Source organism: Danaus plexippus, chromosome 15, assembly GCF_018135715.1.
Source record: "Danaus plexippus chromosome 15, MEX_DaPlex, whole genome shotgun sequence".
In the NCBI taxonomy this organism is placed as follows: Eukaryota; Metazoa; Arthropoda; class Insecta; order Lepidoptera; family Nymphalidae; genus Danaus; species Danaus plexippus.
The window spans coordinates 6,163,806-6,184,288 of record NC_083547.1 but is presented as its reverse complement, the minus strand read 5'-3'; the positions used below and the strand labels follow the sequence as shown (position 1 = coordinate 6,184,288).

At 31.1% G+C, this 20,483-nt stretch overlaps 2 protein-coding genes and 2 long non-coding RNA genes across 10 annotated transcripts in view; 2 read left to right on the top strand and 2 right to left on the bottom strand.

The window, feature by feature from the left end:
* Positions 1–5,276, bottom strand: part of LOC116766496 (muscle LIM protein 1) — a 179,256-nt gene extending 173,980 nt beyond the window's left edge. Inside the window, exons 1-10 of one of the 7 annotated variants that reach the window (XM_032656368.2) lie at positions 5,122–5,271; positions 4,485–4,618; positions 3,969–4,134; positions 2,838–2,961; positions 2,616–2,712; positions 2,099–2,183; positions 841–1,137; positions 626–758; positions 336–523; positions 12–165 (exon numbers count right to left, since the gene is read on the bottom strand). In XM_032656368.2, coding sequence (XP_032512259.2) covers positions 12–165; positions 336–523; positions 626–758; positions 841–1,137; positions 2,099–2,183; positions 2,616–2,712; positions 2,838–2,961; positions 3,969–4,134; positions 4,485–4,599 — 1,359 coding nt within the window. In that variant the 5' untranslated portion in view covers positions 4,600–4,618; positions 5,122–5,271. Of the gene's footprint in view, positions 1–11; positions 166–335; positions 524–625; positions 759–840; positions 1,138–1,856; positions 1,954–2,098; positions 2,184–2,373; positions 2,471–2,615; positions 2,713–2,837; positions 2,962–3,562; positions 3,756–3,968; positions 4,135–4,484; positions 4,619–5,121 lie in introns of those variants that run through there. The other 6 variants (XM_032656364.2, XM_032656367.2, XM_061522729.1 and 3 more) reach the window with 6 other exon arrangements.
* A 28-nt stretch (positions 5,277–5,304) lies between these two features.
* Positions 5,305–8,854, top strand: LOC133319207 (uncharacterized). Its single transcript, XR_009752891.1, has 2 exons — positions 5,305–5,625; positions 8,607–8,854. It is a non-coding gene; the product is annotated as an uncharacterized LOC133319207 (long non-coding RNA).
* Positions 8,855–16,129: 7,275 nt separating this feature from the next.
* LOC133319206 (uncharacterized) lies at positions 16,130–16,798 on the top strand. The gene is made up of 2 exons (XR_009752888.1): positions 16,130–16,385; positions 16,487–16,798. It is a non-coding gene; the product is annotated as an uncharacterized LOC133319206 (long non-coding RNA).
* LOC116766506 (muscle-specific protein 20) lies at positions 16,540–18,171 on the bottom strand. Its single transcript, XM_032656384.2, has 4 exons — positions 18,010–18,171; positions 17,648–17,859; positions 17,310–17,430; positions 16,540–17,004 (listed from the first exon to the last, which is right to left on the bottom strand). Exons 1-4 carry the CDS (start codon positions 18,037–18,039, stop codon positions 16,813–16,815), a joined length of 555 nt encoding a protein of 184 aa, XP_032512275.2. The 5' UTR covers positions 18,040–18,171; the 3' UTR covers positions 16,540–16,812.
* Positions 18,172–20,483: the final 2,312 nt, after the last annotated feature.

The window sequence follows — 20,483 nt, the reverse complement described above, 5'->3', positions numbered from 1 at the left end:
ATAATACTTACAAGAGATCTATGGCAGTCTGCACATGAGAAGCACCGCTTGTGCCATGTGCCATTTTTAGAGTTCATCTGTTCAGCAGCATATACAGGGAATCCACATCGAGGGCAGCCCTGACCCTTAGCTGCCTTTGGACCCGTGAAGGGCATTTGTTCAATGCTATTTGCAAGTAAATAGTTTGAATACAATTATATAGATCATAATTTTAAAATGTACTTTTCTTATTGGATACCTTGACATAAAATTTATCTTAATATTTGTACAAACAGAATTATAAATGTGTTATCTAAGTTTATCACTGATATTAAATCACATTTATTAACACTTACTAAGTGACATGTGGATCAGTGTCAGTGGACACTAGAGTAGGGGCGTGACCATATCCAAAGCCTCTGGGCCCGAATAGTTTAGCATAGCAAGCACGACAGTGGATCTCCTTGTCGGGGCCATCACATGCCAGCATGGAGTCCAATGGACGGTGGCATTCAGCACAGTTGAAACACTTCTTATGCCACATCTGATGAATACAAGTCACATAGTTGTTATTTACACAAAATAAGAAAACAAAGACTCAATGAACATTGTAAAGTATTTTATGTATCTGTGTATGAAAACCCACCGTTCCCTTAGCCAGTTGTTGTTCAGCTGCAAATACCATACCACCACATCTTGGGCAACCCTGGCCCTTGGGAGCCTTGATTGACGTAGTGTCTGGATTGTAGTATGGGCGGTTTGCAGAAATTTCTTCCTCGCTATGGATGTATTGATCAAAATGTTACAAAATACCATCTCATGTAAAATATTTAAAAATGGATGAAGTTTAAAAATATTTACGTCAAGCCGTCGGTTTGTAGGAATCCAGAACCACAGGCGAAACCGTAGCCGTGAGGTCCCCATTTCTTTCCGTAGCAAGTCTTGCAGTAAACGTCGGAATCGGGACCATCACAAGCGATGATAGAATCCAAGGTCTTGTGGCAATCGCGGCATTTGAAACACTTGCGATGCCATTCACGACCCTTAGCTAGCACCTGTTCCGCGGCGAAGACGACGCCACCGCATCTTGGGCATCCTTTACCAGGAGGAGCCTTAATAGCGGCTGTGTCAATCACCGTTGTCCTCGGTGCAAGATCGCTGCAATTAAAATTGAATTGTTACGAATCGTCTTAAAATAAAAAAGTTTAGTTTCGTTATATTAAATAAATAACGAAAACCACATTAATTATTACAAAACAATTCATAAATATCCAATAGTTTGTGTTTCGAATGTAACGTAAGGTAATGTAACGTAAGGTAAATTATTAATGTAAAAACAAATAAATTAAAAAAATCTTATCTACCCCCGCAGATAGAATGTTAGTAAAAAAAAGATGTCTCTCGATTATGCAAGTGTTACATTTTTAGAGTTCGAATGCGTTCTAATAATAAACGAGATAAATTAGTAGAATCTGCATCAGATTAAATATGTTGTAAGAGCGCGTGGCCAGTGTTGCTTACATTAAATTTAGTTCGTTCGAGAACGGACAGCACGTTCTATATTCATTTTGGCAGTGTGCCATCTCTTGTTTGTATTATAGGATGTTTTTATGAAAGTCAAGCGATGGAAATAACCGAAACCTGTCTGTAACCCGAGAGCAATTACATCATATAATAATTATAAAACAGGAGACCAATATCAACTGGTTTGGTCAAAATAGTTACATAAAATTCATGCTCGGTAACATTGATAATTTGCTGAGCCTAGTATTAGCAAATAATTATATTAATTTATTAAAATAGACGGTCCCAGTCCTATAGACTGCAATCTGTAATGGCTTTAGGCTTGGTTGCAGGGGAACACATATTTCATATACCTCTGCCATTCCTTGTCCTTTAAATCACATACTAGTCCCAAGGACGATATTCCCCCGTGTCCAACACCCCTAGGCCCAAACTTTATGGAGTAGCATCCTAAAGCGAAAGCGAGTGTTAATATATTGCGTCTGATGAGTACACAGTATTTAAGGACTTATCAGAATAACCCTGTAATTTAACAAATAAATGCTGTGTCCTCGCCAGGATATGAAGCTTGTATGGACATTGAAGAATTCCTTACCCATTGGCGTAAGGGTCACTCTGCAGGACACCTGCTCCCTTGCCATAACCATATCCTTTAGGCCCAAACTTCTTTCCATAACACACTAAAGAGAAAAAAGATTTATTTATATAAAACCACACAAGGACAGACATGCCGTAAATATAAGATATAGTAAACATTTTATTTTGATAAAGAAATCAGATTATCTTTTTAATGACAGGTAAAAGTTAATTTAATGTTTGAGGAATCATAACGAACATTTACTTTAATCTATTTCCGATCTAGGGACAAACCTTTGCAGTAAATATCTTTGTCTGAGCCCTCGCAACAGTTGGTGGAGTCCAAACGCTTTTGGCAGTCACCGCACTTGAAGCACTCCTTATGCCACGCCTAAACATATAGTGAAGGATAAGGTTGTGTGGGTCATGCATAGGTACACGCGGTTACCACAATGTGTTTGTAACACCCACACTTTATCAATTAGGGTGCAGGCTCGTTCAGAAATCAGGTGACAATTAAACTTTTATTAAAATACCTCGACAATACAATTCTTTGTCTGGTCCATCACAATGCGTCATTGAGTCTAGAGACTTGTGGCAATTAAGGCATTTGAAGCATCTTTTATGATAGGCCTACGATATAAAACTGTCATTTATTTTAAAGTTATTTAGAATCATATGATTCTACTTCATCGCTAGACTCGTTTCTAGAAATGAATATGTTTTCATAATAACGTATAAATATGAAATAAAATTACCCGTCCACGAGCCAACATTTGCTCGGCAGCGTATACACATCCGCCGCATCGTGGACATCCTTCGCCCGGGGGAGCCTTAGCTATTACACGTGACTCCAAGCAGGCTCCATTAGTTCGTACGCCCCTGTACATATAAAGAGTATGAGTTTTGGTCAGACAAATTTTTGATCCTGAATGAGCAAAGAAGAATTGTTAAATTTGCGAATTAAAGTCTATCGAGTGCCGGAAATCACCCGACACTTCTACAAATACGGAATATCACACAGATGGTAGCGAAGCGAATGATACCGGCGGCGCACCTCCGCCGTAATGGGAGAAGGTAAGGGTTCCGGCCGCCCGCACCACTGGCCCATGTAAAGGTCTAGCCACGTATACAATATCATTATTACATCTTATCAGAGGGCGCTTTCCTTATCCCATCACATTTATTAGCTATGTTTAAGGCTGATATAAGCACAAAATGTTAGTTTGGATAAGTTGCGACGAAAGTTACAATATAGAAAATGTGGCTTTGAGCTAAGCATGCTTTAAGGTGCGTCTCGAGCGTTGCGAAGCCGTGCTTTGGCTTTATTAGATTGGGTTCTCACCATTGTGCTTCTTTCGGAACGTCCCGATCATAAGGGAGGAATAGGTCAAGAAAGCGGTCAGCCTTCGAGAGCCACGGCTGTGCTGAGAGATAGGTCTCTCGCCAACTGACTGCTTTCCCGTTTAACAACAACTCGGAATTGGTAGTCGACTCTTTTATTTTATTTTTTTATAAATTATAATTAAATATACCGATAAACAAAATAAATTAAGCGATAGCGAATAATAATCCTAACTAAGGTAATTTAAAGTACAGTGGCGATCGCGAGGCACAGCTGGTTGGCCGAGTGGGTTGTCATCCCTCTAGCTCTGCTGGATGGCTGCTCTCAATTCCTGTTGCGACATAAACGGAGACTGGTCATGCAAATATCGAGCAGCGCATAATTTACAGCCGAGCGCGCACTTTCTGCTTATATGAGATTATATACACGCGGTTAATGTTGTTACGTACGGGCCCGGAGGCCGGTCGGCTGTGCGACCTTAGATAAGGAAAGTCCCTCAGAGGCGCGGGCGGCGGGCGACCGATATAATTTGATGAGTACTTACGCGTTCTCAGCTTTCAGATGGTCACCGGTGTCCATGGACAGGCAGCCGGCACCACCGCCAAAGCCGTAACCTTTGGGTCCGAATTTGCGGGCGTGGCATACTTTACAGTAAAGTTCACCTTCGTGTTCTGAGCAGTTAGTGGAGTCCAGCAACTTTTGGCACAGACCTGCGTAACGATTTTTTTAATTACTTGTGTTGATACAAATAACCAGATTAATTATATGTAATCACAGCAAAACCTTATTACTATCCGATTATATAAATAGACATATATCGCTGGAGATGTTTTTGAAACAACTTGACTATAATTATAACCGTAAAATGAATTTACAATTGGAAATTATAAACGTATACTTTAAAGTGCCTTATATTTTCTTGTTCCTTTTTGTGTGTAACATTCATGGTCATTATAACAATATTTTTTAAACTAAAGTGCAGTATCGATATGTTTATTAAAGATACTCGTTGTGAATAGTCAAAATTTTAAGGACTTTATTTTGGTAAGTTGACACCTACCACATTTGAAGCACATCTTGTGCCATTTGAGCCCTCCAGCGACGCGCTCTTCTGCGGCGTACACGGATTTGCCACATTTCGGACATTTGGGGTTGTCTGCGGGTTTGAAAGGCATTGTGCTCGCTTAACTTATCCTGAAATAGAAAAAATGTTATAACTGACTATTTTATAATGCATATAAGTAGACAAACGTTTGGTATATTCTAAGACTGAGGATTTTGGGTTTGTTCTTTTGAGTTATGTTAATTACTCGATCATTTATCTAATGTCCAGAATAATTGGAATGTGATTACATCACTTAATAAGCTCACAAACACAAAACTATTGACTCATTGTCGAATTTAAATCTAATAGTTGCATTCGTTGGCCATAATCCAAGTCAACTGCATCACATCCATAACATCAAAACTTCCACTTCATAGCTCAGTCACATAACAAAATTTAGATTATAAGGGACAGCAAAATATGATTACACGTGAAACGACACGTGAAGTAGCGTATGAAATTCTCCGCTCCTAATTTGGGGCGTTCAGGTAAAGTTACACCGCTGGAGTAATGCACCGTTATAAATAGAATTCATGAAAACCCTAAATTCACAAGCATCGGATGTATTTTATCGGTTATCACTTTCACGGACCTGTTCGTCGAGTTCAAGATGTACACTCCCGGTCGCGTGTTAGCAGGGCGGTTGCCAATACTGATGCGCGGAGGTCGAATGATGCGCGAGGGCATCAGCTCACCGTAGTCTATACGAGAGTTGCACACGGCCCCAGTGGAGGGGATCCCCGCCGCCCTTGCCCACACCACACATCAACACACGCCTCGCTACCCCATGACAAAGTCATCTTATTTCTTTTACTTTTTTTAACCGACTATAATATCATCCAGCACTAACGCTTCCTATTTACAACTTTTGCAAAGAAAGCAGTTCTGAACTTTCGAGACGTTTTAATTTTAATATCATATTTGTAACTACCGGCCCGAACTGGGTTTGAAGAGGAGATTGGAGAAAAATTTATATTTATCCGCTAATTCAAATCAAATATTGAAATTTAATAAAAAAAATATATGTATACACCCATACATATAATATTTTAAGTCCTTAATCTTATTTAAAGTACAAACCTTATTAGGTATTAAGGTATGTAAACATTTTAATTTTCTCTAATTTGAAGCATCATTCCATTAAGTCCACTACCATTGTACATACCAGATCACTCTCATTTTCATTGTACATACCAAATGTTTATACCACATGACAGAATAACCATATAAAAATAAAACATTAACTTATATAACAAGGATACTAGGAGCGTTTGACTTATGATTATTATAAATATTCCAATGAAAAAAGCTGTTGTGATCCACTTTTAGTTTTATTTATAATTACTATATATATAAAAAAATATAGTAACGATTTTATATTAGATATAAAATATACTTTTTAATATTTATTTAAAGATATTATATCTCGTGCCTAATATTCACGTCAAGTGACGCTTCTAGACTATTTATTTGAGGACATTTTTTATTTAGTTATCAATTCTGTCAATTATTTTACAACGTGAAATAGTGAAATACTTTTGTTATTTTTATAATAGTTTATAGTGATGTACCTACTGTGAGTCATGTACTAAATCTAGTATCATTCATCCGAAATAGACTGAGAAAGAAGTCTCGAATCATTTGGCAATCGATACGTTAGTGAATCAACAATCGATGAGGTTATGATAGATATACATAACACTTACATCGTGAACACTCGTCATCTTAATAAATAACTAAATAATAGATAGTTTTATAGCGTGGGTTTACAATTAGTCCGCTTGCGTCTGACACTCAGCGTATTGCCAAAGCATCATCACACCTGCTCTGTCTATTAATATATATATTTTTTATAAAAATAACGCTCATGCAATTCGTGTAACTGTTTGATATTTTTCACTAAATTTTCTTAATATTTAAGTGTTCCGTATATATATATGTATATTCACGACTTTTTCCGCTATTGGGAGAACGTTAGACAACTAATTTATGAAGTTTTTTTTTTAATTAATATTAATAAGAATATGATTCTGTATAAACATAACCAAATTTTTCAATTAACACCCTAAAAGACGTCAATATTTTACTAAAGTATTAGTTACGATTAAATCATCAAATCGAATCGAATCAATTTAACTTAAACTCCTCAACTATTACTCTCTGCTATAGAAATAAGTTTTCACCGTCTGTATTATGTGAGCGATTTAAATTGTCGCTATATATTTTCACACGTTTCTGCCATAATATTTTAGGTTTTAAAAAATAGGTTCTATTTAATTGAAGCATAAAGATATATTTATTATAAGTAAGGAAAAATAGTGGTTAAATAAATGTTATGAAAATATTAGTTTAGAGATTAGGTAAAAACTGTAAACACATCAACCGTACTACAATAGTAGGTGTTTTGGTTAAACATTATAATAGTTTAATAACACAAAGGCAGGTGTTTCAAAGATTACGTAATTTATAATTAGCTTATATTGAATTCTGTAATAAATGTGCTTTTTAAGTAAATGTTATGTTGCAAAGAATAATCGTAAATTATTGTACATATTGGATTTGATTGTATGTACTGTATAAGGTTGTATAAATAAGTCATAGTACTTCCATGGCCGATTTCCTTTTATGTAGAGACAACGTGATTTTATATTTATCAAATTAAAAACATTGTGTCGTTTTATGTATGTCACACCTTGTACCGATTATGTAACATATATTTTATAATCTGTGTTTATATATAATATATATTTTATAATCTATGCTTCTCTCTCTCTTTCTGTGTGTGTGTTAATAACATGTGACTTGTTTTTGCAAAATGCTTCGCTTGCTAAACCAGTTGTTGAACTAACCAAAAAAATCTCAGTTATTTTTAAAGCTAAGTAAAGTTAAATCAAAATCCATTCAATAATTATTGATTTATACATTAATAAAGATACATATATAGAAACGTTCGCATTTTTCGTATTAGGAATATTATAAAAATTGTTGTATGGTCCATACTTGACATGACAAGTGACATTGACATTGACATAACAATAAACAAGCATTGTTAAGAAATATTCGTTTCCATTAATGTACTTTAGGACAAATATATATATAAATAAATGTAGTTCTCAGATACACTTAAAAGTTAGTAAAATATCCTATCTCTGAATTCAATCAAGACATTTAGAAAGTGATACATATCTACTAAAAGAGTAATACCTCCTGGTTAATCAGCATTCGTAAAAACATTTTCTTACGATCATGGTTTTATACAATTACTTTAATAAAAAACTTTTCTCGATTTCAATACGAGTTTTTTTCGAATAAATCCAAATAATTAGTCTCAAATCTTTGTCTTTTTAGACAAATTTTAAAGCTTATTGTACTAAAGAAGTAATATCTATAAATAGTGTAGTACAAAACTAATTTATTTTGGTGAAAATTACACAGATTCCTTCACATCTTGATTGATAGATTTTAAAATGTAAAAATACCTCGTTGTGTAGTCATTGTTGCAAAAATAAAAATAGACGGAGATGTTTTATTTTAAGATAAAGAAGACGTCTGTCAAATGAATCATGAGTTGGCGAAGATCACTTGTAGTTTGGAATCCATTACGATATAGTACCAAATCATATTAGGGTAGCAGACTTGGCATAGAAAAAATATATATAATACTTTATAAATAATATGACATTTTTTAGAACTTTCAATATGTAATCTGATAAGGCATGTGACATCATTGATATTCTTGGATAAAATTTTCCTGTGTTCACGGTGAATAAACTTTATGTCCGTGAAATATGGAAAAATATATCAGTCAGTGAATTTTGCTGGCAAGTTTTCAAGCCTGGCCTTATCACGCTTCCAATTATTAGCCGTCTGATGTGAAATATGTCAAATTTCAAAGCATGAAGCTATATTTTCGATCCATTTAAATAAATAACCCACATAAATTAACCTTTTTTGCTGTTAAACTGCGACGGTAATTTCATAACGAATTACGTTATAACGATATTCGGTAATCCAAAGATATCTTAATAAAAATAAAAATAGATTAAACAACATTCAGGTGTTTACGGCGTTTCACAGGTGTGGTTGATCTGTAGCCGCGTGGGCGGTGCTAAAATAGCGGAGAACCTCGCGTACCAACGCTTACTCAGAAAACTATGAAGATCCTAAGATTAGTCACGTCATCCCACGCTAGCACGGTCTTATGTCTGAAAACTGTAACATTACCTGGACATGTAATGAATTTATTTTTCTAATTACTTCTACAAAAACTTTCAACTTACAATTGACTTATCTAATGGGATGCAGTCAAGTGAATAGACATTTTTTAATACTAGTTATTGGTTTGAAATGAAAGTCCAAAAAGCAATGCCGAATCCTAATCGCAAATAGAAACTAAATAATACAAATTTAAAAAATGCTATTTTTTTTTTCGCTTAATGATCACAGCGTTTGTTTAGTTTATTATATATGTAATTTAAATAATAAAAGAAAATGATTTTTCACGACTAGGAAATTTATTTGTTAAATAAATTAAATTGAAAAAATTGCATAATTTTTTTATCGTTATTTGAAGTAATTCTGTACGAAATATAAATCTCATCTAGTTTTTTCTGGGTTCTCCGTCAATCCTAACAGAAATTATAAAGAGTCAATTCGAAAAACTGTCGAATTTAAAATTTAAGACACGTTTAGGTTTTAAAATAGAGAATGTATCTGAGACCATACATAACATATATGCAATCGGGTTAAGTTTTAAGTTTTCCATTTAATCGTTTTAAGTTGTTTAGTTGAATGCAAATAGGAAATAATATAAATATTACAAATATTGTTCACGAAACACATCAAATTATCTTTATGGTGTTATTTTTTTTTTTTATTCTTATTATGTAACCTGTGTGAATGGCCTGGCATGTCCATCAGAGACTGAGATAAATTTGTATATTCCGAATTTCCGAACGTAATAAATCTCTTCTGAAATTTGTAATGGCTGAAAAGTAATTAACCTAAACATACCAAAGCTTATATAATAGCGAGTTTATAGTAACAATGCTATTTATATTAGCCATCGAAGTAAATATTATAGCTACCAATAAATCCACGCCGCAGAAACTCAACAATCTGTGCCACTGAGTTATAGACCATTACTCAATCAAAATCACGAAATTTCAAATCGACGCCCCTCTCATGTAGGCGACAAATTGTCTTGTAAATATAAAACTGTTTGAAAAAATAGTAATTTTTCTACGCGACTGCTTATTTATAATTTGAAGCGTCATTGCATGAATTGAAGTAACTAATAAATTGTCAGTGTGAAAGGTATAGCAATATTGTTATATTTTTCTCATTCGATTGATAAAAATAATGCTAAATATATATACAGGCTAGGTTTTAATAAAAAAGCGTATTTAAAAAATGTAGTATGTTTTGTCTTATCTGTGGTTTGAAAAAAAACATACCAAAAAGATGCAAAACAAAATTTAGAAAAATAGTTTTATGGTTTAAGTGCTATATATTCTCATGCAGTTAATGAAAGCCTATGTGTGATTAAAAAAGTCTCTTTCTATATTATGTAAAAATGTAGAGAGCATTTTGTTAATTAATATCTATATTTCTGATCAAAACATTTCGCTTTTTAAAGTCAATTATTAAAAATTATAATTCTACAATATCACAGACTATATTATCCTAGAGCTTAATCTGTTTACATTATTATAAAAACAATGTACTGTCAACAATAAGTAATAACTCAATATAGTGCACTAAAGATATAATAAAACTGTAATCTCCAGAAGGGAGAACGATGGAGGTATTACGGATGTAGATTGAATCCTTTCAAAGATTGCATGACCGTAATACAAACTCGACCTAATTTAGTTTTAGTATTGTAAGAATAAAAAGTCATCATTTCCTGAAGAGACGGCGGTGTCGGTGTGTGCAGCAGCTATTTCTGTGTATGAAAGCGAAATGTGGAAATCTGAGAACTATTTGTTGCCGTTTCAATATTAGTTGGGTTAGCTCCTTGCTCAAAACTATTTTACTATTTAACTATTTTATTTGTCCACGTACATTTTAATAGCACCGAAGTAACTAAGTAATTATGCCTTGTTATTTGTAAATGCCTACATTTTTAATTGTTATCTTGCAAGCTGTACTGTGTAATTTCGCTATGTATTAAATTACTAAGTATTTAGCAAAAAAAAATTATAATAAGCACAGATAATAAATATCTTATTTAAAGAAAAATTTTAGTGGTCTGTCTAAAGAAAGTTTTATTCATGTTGTTATTTTTCATTATTATTATTTCATACTGTATGCATTATTTTTTTTAATACGAACTGTATTTTATATAATTTAACTAATTAAAAGAGGTTGTTTAAAAAAAATCTCCATATTTTGAAAGTAGAAAGGTACGTGATTTACATTTACTCATAACTAACATTTATATTTTAAAATTTAAAACTAGACTAAAAAATTCTAGTCTAAATTTTCTGTGTTTTCTTTATATATTTACTAAGAACGTTTTAGTGGTCTAATCCAAAAATACAGATTGTTTCTTTTGAATGCTCATTGAATTTATTTCGAAATCAAAGACAAATCTTAGAAGGTAATTTCTGTATGAATCTATGAAAATAATATAGCACTTTTAAATTAGGAGCAAAATATTTAAGTATCCTTACATGTTTATATTTTTTGCTACACCACAGACTATTGTAAATGTCTGTTAGCTGGTAATTTGATATTTTACGTCATTCTTTATTTTTATATAAAATCTAAATCTAAATAAAGAATTCTGTTAGTAAAATATAAATGTTTTCGAAAAAATCTTTTTGTTCTCTTATATTTTATACTTAATTTTGATTTTATTTAAACGTAAGAAGGCATTTTTTTAGTTTTTCACTAATTTCTTATTCCTTCTTGTATACTTAGTCAAATTGTAAGAATGAACAAATATTACTTATTTGTGTAAAAAAGTACCCAATTAATAAATCATTATTATACTCGTAAGTATTTCACACAGACGACAATTTAATATTATTGACAGATTTAGCGACGAAATTGGGGTCGTGCGAAGTTGCGGGTAGGAACTAGTTAAATTAAATCTAATTTATAAATATCATCAATGAAAGATGAAGTCTTTGAAAGCATTTAATTGTATTTTCTTACCTGCGTGACGCACAGCACATGCCTGAAGCGTGTGTCATAACCAAAAGTTCTCATTTACGTCAAGAAAATACCGAAAGATCGGGTTTGCCAAAAAATTATTAGGAATGGCTTTAAACCTTATGTATATGTCATATATGCTAATATATGCTTGTCTATAGCAAAACCAGAATAAAACTCAAGAAAAGCTGCATTAGTTTTATTATACGAGTAAAATAGTCTCATTATAATTACTGTGTAGGGTAAACATTAAAACTTTAATAAAATATAGTATTTTAAATACGAGACATCACTCAGTGATGAGCCGAATTTAAAAATATATTGCTTGTACGGTTTCAAACAATTTTAACAGATCTACGTATGTTCTTATAATGCGAACTAGAAGGAATTCAAATAGAAAGAGAGAAAAAAGGTTTTAGTTTTAAAATACAAACAAATAGTTGTAAGAATCACATCGTCGAGCTTTCTTTTACTAGTTCCATCTAAATTACCCTTAATATTAATATAAATTCCATGCATTAATAGTATAAATATCACCCAAAAGAATTATTTCATTAAAGGTACATTGACATGGCGTTGTCTTGATAGGGAAATGAAATGCCCGTAATCGAAATCGTCCATTTAAGAATTAATAGACAAAAATATATTGACGCACTGATTAGAATTATAGCTTCGTAAAATCATTGAGGAAAAAACCGGACATATAATGACAGCTATTGGAATAGATAAATATTTTAATTTTGACACTTTCATTTCATATGCTAATGATCACGGTTGCTCTGTTGCTGTAAAGGAACCGAATCCTCGGTTCATATAGATATAAAAAAAAAACCTCATAGTATACGAAAAGCATAGTTCCATTTATTTCCATTTCCATTAATAAAACTATTCAAATATTAAACTGTAATCATGCGAGTCGGTAGAAGTTGTTTCTGAGAAAATGTTTATATATTTTGCCAAAATTAATTTGTCTGCCAAATAACGTTCAAATTTCCTGTATTTACCTATAATAAATCAATTGCAAAACATAACGATGATAACTTATGAGACGTAACTGCACAAATTAGAAATTATAGCTTATAAATAGCTACCTGACATAGTGTTCTGTCAGCTGTCACCTGTCATTTTAAGGATATTCGTTGACATTAAGAAAAGAGATGTTAACTACAAATTCAATGATATTGGCGTAATCTATAAGAAACGCCACTGACTAAGAGAGAGAGAAGTACAAATTCATTAATATATTTATAATATATATATATTTATATAATTTTTATTTTCATTCTTAGTTTTCTTTAGTTTTATATAAAATACAGCCGGTTGCTGTGTAATCTTGATTGTATGTATGTTAGATTCTTTTTACATTGACAAAATGTTGGTTTATTGAATAGAAAAAAAAATTATATATGTTTTTATAATAACCAAGAATAAAGTTGACCTATTTAAAAATACGTATGGATTTTCTGTATTTCTACCTACCTATTTTTCTTAGTAATTATTTAAAGGAAATAGAGTTTTATATAATTATAATTATAAACAAAATACTTACTTCTCTAAATTAACGGCTTTGAAGTCATTTCTATATTTATACTATGAAAGTGAGTTTCTACATAGTATCTAGATACGGTAACATGCTCTAATTTTGAATTTTGTTAAAAATACACCTGACAACAGGAGTCTAAAACTGAGTTCAAGGAAAATTTAAAAATTTATATACTTTGTATCTCTTATTTATTCTATTAGTGTTAAAAGTTAGAAAAGGTGAAAAAGAAATAAAACAATAATTATAATTTTATGTTATTATTAAAAAAATTGAATTTAATTAAAATAAAAAGTAACACTCGGAATAAGGAAAAAAAAACATTTTTAAAATTGTATTAACATACCTGTGCCTCCATCTGTTGTTTATAATCTAAACTACTTAATGACTATCTTTAATATTATAAACAGAAGGACCTTTGCCTGTAGCTCCATCTAACTGAGCTTAAAAATATTAAAAATAACTGTATTTCTTTACACGCCATCTATCGGTAAAGTAAAAAGCGAAGCAGTGGTGCGAAAGGCTCCGCTGCTTTCGTACGACTGAACAGCCTTCTGAATCGCGCTATCTATAAATAAAAGGCTACTGTAATTGAGAGCGGCTTCAATACTATTTTGAGGTTCCTATCGAGGCTACGACCGTAATAACGAGCGCGTTAGTAATTCGTTAGCAACGGCGCGTTATTGGGCGTTATTATAACGTCGTTATTTCTGGATTTTTGCACACGGCCGTTGTTTATAGTAACACGCGCTAGATGGCCTCACCTTTTCGAGGCGTGATTTATACACAACGGAACATTTTAGACTTCAGTGTATTAAATAACGACAATAACAAAATATATTTAGCGCCGTTAAATCTTAAGCGCCTCTATGTTTCTCTAATACATTTCTTTATAATAACTTCCTGGTAAACTAGATTTGAATTTTTTGATCAACTATATATGTGATCACATTTTATAAGTAATTTCTATTGCAGTTGTCACAGAAGAATGTTTAGGAAATTTTTATATTGCGACTTATATTTTATAATTATAAATATTGCTTTAAATCACGATATTCCGAGTCTCTGCCCTGTTGATATTAAAAGTAATTCTCGGTAGATCTCAAAAATGTGATATTTAAAATATTTTACACATGAGTTGTATGTTTACTGTAATTTGCTTATCCTAACTACTCAATATAAAGGTTCGTTGAGGTTAGAAATATATATAGACTTATTTGTATAAGACTCATATCTCAAACAGAATGGAATTACATTTATCAAATTTTTGTAAGTTTTTACTACTAAAATATTCATAATTGTAGTATTTTGATATAGAAGTAGTCTTGCTGAAGTAAATGAATTATGTCGAAACATTAAATAAATACAACTGCGTATTATTGCTTCCACTTCATTTGATCAGTACATATTTATTTAGTATCATTTCAAAGAATCCCATAACCAATAATGTGACATAAATTTATATGACATGTATATGTTTTTTAATTGAATATAACCTATGAAATATCATTAGAGCTGTTTAGTTGTATACTTATAATATTTTTGAACAACTTATGATATAGACAACAGTTAAATTTTATTGTTTTATAAAAAAAAAATATTTTTTAAATAATTTATTGGAATTTTTCAGATTTTTTTTTTAATAAATAATTTTACAGATCAGTGAAGAACCTCTTTTATGTAAACCTCTAGGAAATGTAAATACCATTTTGTAAATTAAGTAATTAAGGTCATTATGAAAGAATATTTTCTTTTATTCATCCATGTTTAAATGTAATTTGTTACCTCTCATGTATAGCATTCCTGATTTTTCATTATCCTCACATATTGTTTATATATATATATATATATACAAATTATATTGTAGAACTCTAACGTAGTTTTTTGTACCCTATATTTTTAACTAAGTCTAGGTCTATTATATCTTGAAATGCAATATATTTTTACATATATTTTCAATCCGCACGCCATCTTTAAACTTTCAATGTCAATTGTACTTGAATGTGTTGTTAACGCAAACCTGTAACGGTTCCTTGTAATAATGATAAAATATATCAAGAAAATCTTAAATAAGATTTCAATTAGCTTACCTCTTTAGTCCCTGGAAGGTTGTTGTTATTCAGTAATGATTTTTATTTGTATTGCTATTATACAAATTTTCGTTACACGTTATGTAAGTACGGAATGTTATAAAAAATATATAAATTAATAAAAAAAAAAGAATAAGTTTTGATTCTTTATTAAATTTGATATTTAGGTTAAATTATTTATATTTATTTTAGTCGTAAATAGTAAGGAAAATAATTGCTATCGAAACGATCATATATTAAGAAATAAACTTTGTATTTTACAAACATCGTATAAACTATAATTACAATATGTTTACACATGTTTAAGATAAATCATTGATGCAATGACGAAGCTTAAATATTATTTTGTTTTATCTGTGTAGTCATATTTTAATTATTTTATTGTATATTATACATTATCTGCTTTTATTTCCGTATATTTTGTCGTGATGTTATTTAAAAAAATTGGCTTTATATTCAAAACAATGGTATATTTTGTCAGACATAGGTCCTCACCTCGCTAGTGTGGAAACATATTTAATTTATAAAACATTAAATTGATTTAAATTATTGTATTATATATATATTTTTTTTATTATAAAATACCTAGTGAAAATGTGTTCATGATAATTTATGTTAACATTGAGGGAAATTAATTAAAAAAAAATTGATTTGTTACTTGCTATGTCGAATTTTCTATGGCATTGCCTTCTGTCCAATAGCAATAGAATAGAAGTAGAATATTGTTTTGTAGCAAACTCATTTACTGTTCCGTGTTTTGTTTATAAACGCTTAGGTGTGTTAATGGACCCAAATTACGTAAAATTTGTTCTTTGGCTCTTGTACTGTTTATATGAAAGTAATATATTTCGGATTACGACGCGTGTTTTATTATTTTTAAAACTACATATCCCGACGTTTCGGTTACTTTGCAGCGACCGTGATCACGGGCAGACGAGATGTGAACTGAACACATTTTGTACTGTTTTTGTTTTTTTTTTAATAATCAATGCAAATTAGTTAATTCTTACTGTTTAAAATACCTAATAATTTGATGTTTTTGAATCAATAAATCATCAAGCTAAGGTGAGTTGCCATTAATTTATATTGTATAATCTTTAATTTTCCCCCTACTAATAGTTTTTTTATAACATAATTATAAATAAATAATGTTATCTGTATTGTAGAAAATAAGCTTCAGTCGTGAATTGTAACAAAAATTGCGGAATTAAAATCAAAGTAGGTAAATAAATATTTTATTATATTAAAAAAAAAACTATAATAAAATGGAAATAAATACAATTTCTTACGCTAAATACAAAACCGAAATGGTGCTACATGACAAGATATTACCGATTAGGTAAGTTACATGCTATCTTCATAGAAAAGAGAACAATCAATCTTACACGTGATGACTAGAGCACTAGATGCAGTCTTACAAGAGCGTCAGAAGTACAGTTATGTACAATAACCTTAACTTAGTATCACTTTGTGAGATTTAGAGGCGAAGTGTTCACTTGCCAAGGAGGATTTTACGTCCGGCTCCAATGTTCTGACCGGATTGAGTGGCGCCCTTGTTGGATCCGGCTTGGAGACCAACAATGGTCTGACCGGCTTTCAGGACTTCTTCAGAGAAATCGCGCTTGCATTCCTCAGCTGGCTTGGGTCCTAGGTAGGGGCCGTTCCATTCAGGATGTCTGTAGGTCTGCCGATTAAAAAAATAAACTTATATATATATTTTATTTATAACAGTTCATAACCTTACAAACATAATCTATGAAGGTCGTACGGTCATGTCTAAAATTGGCATATTATGTTATACGTCATTTGAGTAATAAAATAAGTAATAAAAATTTCAGAGATCGTTACGTTATTTTAAATAAAGAAAATTCACTTCATGTCTATAAATAATTTTATGCAAAATGTTTACATTTTCCAATGCTTGTTCAATGATTGTGAGCAGTTATTCCGAACAACATATACAATGTTTTAAATAAAAGTCATAATTACCTCACGGCCGAGAGCAAAGAGTGTGCTGACGACTTGCGCGATGTCTTTCTTCTCCCAAAGGTCCACAGTCTGGAAGACGTCGATGTCTGGAACACCATACGCTTTGATGGCAGATTGGAAGCTGTAATACAGAATAATAAATTTAAACAATTGTTCATACCGGTTATTATAATGATAATAGCACTTCTCAGATATGTCTCATTGCGCAGGAATTCGTTAAGCACTGTCATTAATCTCTTTTAGAAAAAAGCATTTCAATGGTTAGAAATAAAATCTATTCAAGATATTTAAACTATTTACTCTCTCGGATTTCTTTGATTCTTCGTTTCCACACTTACTTTGTGATGTTCTCCATCATTTTGAACTGTCCGCCGGATGTGTTGATTTTGTTGACTGATCCTGGCTTTAGTTTGTTGATGAGCTGGCATAGAACGGTTCCATCCTTGAGCACATCCTCAAAGAGTTCACCGGGAGGGAATTTAGCGCCAAGGACGCCTTCAATCCATCCCTGAGCCTCCTTCTCTTGTTCAGGGTTACGCTTGGAAGCGAGCTATTCAAAAATAATTGTTATCATAAGAATTTTGTGGTTTATTCCATTAAATAAAAACATGAAAATGTGATTTTTGTAAGTGCAAAGAAATAAAACTTACGTAACAGAGATGTGTTTAAAGAAATGATTTTATAAATAGTAATGTCTGACCTTAGCGCGGACTTGGCGTTCCAGAGACATGTCTGTTGATGTTTAGTGCTGTGTGTTTGTTCCACGTGCGATGGCACTAATAGACTGAACTCCTGAATACTGAAGTCTCGTATTTATAGAGCATATGTTCCGCCCTTCTGGAAAACTCGCTCCGACTCCGCTGATGAGGATACAGATTAAGCTTCTGACTCAACAACCTTACGAAGGCGCTATTCTTATTATAAAGAGTAATTTGACTATTCATTTATTTTTATCATAATTAATTTTTGGTTGTATATTTCATAAACTATAATTTAATGATCATGTTTCATTATATATATTTTTTTTTATATTACAAATTAAAAAAAAAAATAATCTATGATATTGTTAGTTGAAAAATGTTTAATTTCTTTGTTCGTCCTACTATGTTATTAATATATTGTTACTGCGCAGTTAGTAATCTTTCATCAAATTTGTCTTTTGTGGCTTTTGGAGAGCGGAAGATTTAAATCTATACATGTGTATGTATAAGAATGATAAGAATGATGAATACAAAATTAATCGCCTCGGCGGTAAGTTTCATATTAATGTAAAGAATTTAAAAAGTCAAAATAAATTTAGAAGAAAAGTAATTTGAGGATAAAAATATTAGGTCTTCTTTAAAAGCAAGCTTGGTATCGAAATATATTTTTAGAATAGATAAAAAATTTGGAATGCTTATCCAGACTTAATTCAGAAAAACAATTAAATAATAAATAAAACAACCAATGCGTCATTAAAATAAAAAAAAAACAAAAACAAATAAGGGTGTATGCAGACATCGTAATCAATGTTGCCATTTATTTTTAAATAATAATTTATTGTAATTAATCTGCTGACTTATTGCTTACAATTTATATGATGCTTACCCTAAATTATTGAAGTAAATTCATTGTAATTTTATCAACGAGTCAATTCGATTTGATTTAAATTATTTATGTACCTACATATCATCAGTGTCTCAAATACGGTCGGATATTTGATTTTGTAAATGTAATTAAACCTTTTTTTATTTTTTTTCCCTCAAAAAAGAGGTTGTTTAAATAAATAAATATCTGATTTTTTTCCTTACTTAAGTATATTTTTCTCGGAAGTTTCTTTTTATTTCATCATTTATTTATTTTACAGAATTTATTTAAAAACAAAACGTATGAGAATAACGAATAGATGTATTTCAAGTATTAAACAATAATAAAAAGAATATGTCACGTCATATTATCTCTTATCAATATTTATAATATACAGTAACTGAAATAAATGTACTTTATCGAATTTAAAAATAATGAATTATTCAAAGTTATAGTTATGTGTCTTGTAAATGCAGAAAATTTAGTTGAATAGTTAAAAATAAATTACGTAATAAAGTTTAAATTACCTAATAAAGTTTGCGGATGAAAAACCAAATTTATTAATCAAACAACAATAGATACAAGTAAATTTGACGTTATAATAAATTTGTATATTTTGAATGACATTGTCATAAAAAGGCGGCAAATTAAAAAAAAAGTTGAAAGTGAAATAAAAATGTGAATGTTGTCTATGAAATTTTATCCCAACAGTGTAAATTGAAAGCAATGACGAAATCCGCCTTGAGTGGACGGAAATTCTTATGAAGTGACTGAACGAATCATTTAAATGTTATTTCTCTACATATAATTGTCATTTGATATTTTCTTTCGCATGTAGCATTTGTTTTCAATACTAAAATATACCGAATTAGTATTTTTTTGTTCCAATTTTTCGAGGATTTTGATTAAAACAGACAAGTTTCCCAATTCTTAGTTCCTATTTGTTAAAAATAACGTTGAAAAATTCATCCGACAAAAATAACTGCTATTGTAATTTATAAACATATTAATATTTATATATTAAAAATATTATCTGGAGTGAGGAACATTTTATTTAAGTTTTAATTTAAAAAAGTCTATTTTTACTTCTTTTTTTAATTTTATTCATGTGCATTTTACGTCCTTAAATCCAGAGGCAAGAATTTACTTCCTTAATATAAATAAAAGCTCTTATAAATTGACAATTGTAATTCCTAAAATAAAGGTTTCGATTTTCTGCAATTTGTTATGCTCTTATTATATATTATCTCCAAAATATTTAGTCCAAGTTGACATCGTCAAACTAGAAACGGAGCGTTTACAGTTTTCCATTCCTAGATCATCGAAAATTTTGGTATTAACGTACGTCATTGAATGTGAAACTTGAAACGCTTCGTATGCAGTGTGACGTGAACTTTGACTAAGATTACAGTTGCTTCGTTCGTGATAAACGAGCGTCGCCAACGCTCGAGAGAATCCGATGAGTGGTCATTGTCGCATTCCCGCTGTATTGATGGCCTCATGCAATCATTATTAAATATTATTTTATTTTAAGCAAAACGTCTTTTTCATGAATTCTTGAAGTACAATTGTTTTATGTAAAGTAAAATTGTTTACATCGAATACTGT

Coding starts and splice junctions, on each gene's coding strand:
- LOC116766506 (XM_032656384.2), bottom strand. CDS start 18,039: ATGTCTCTGGAACGCCAAGTCCGCGCTAAG. Junction 17,860..18,009: donor AACGCCAAGTCCGCGCTAAG/GTCAGACATTAC, acceptor ATTTTTGAATAG/CTCGCTTCCAAGCGTAACCC. Junction 17,431..17,647: donor ATGATGGAGAACATCACAAA/GTAAGTGTGGAA, acceptor TCTGTATTACAG/CTTCCAATCTGCCATCAAAG.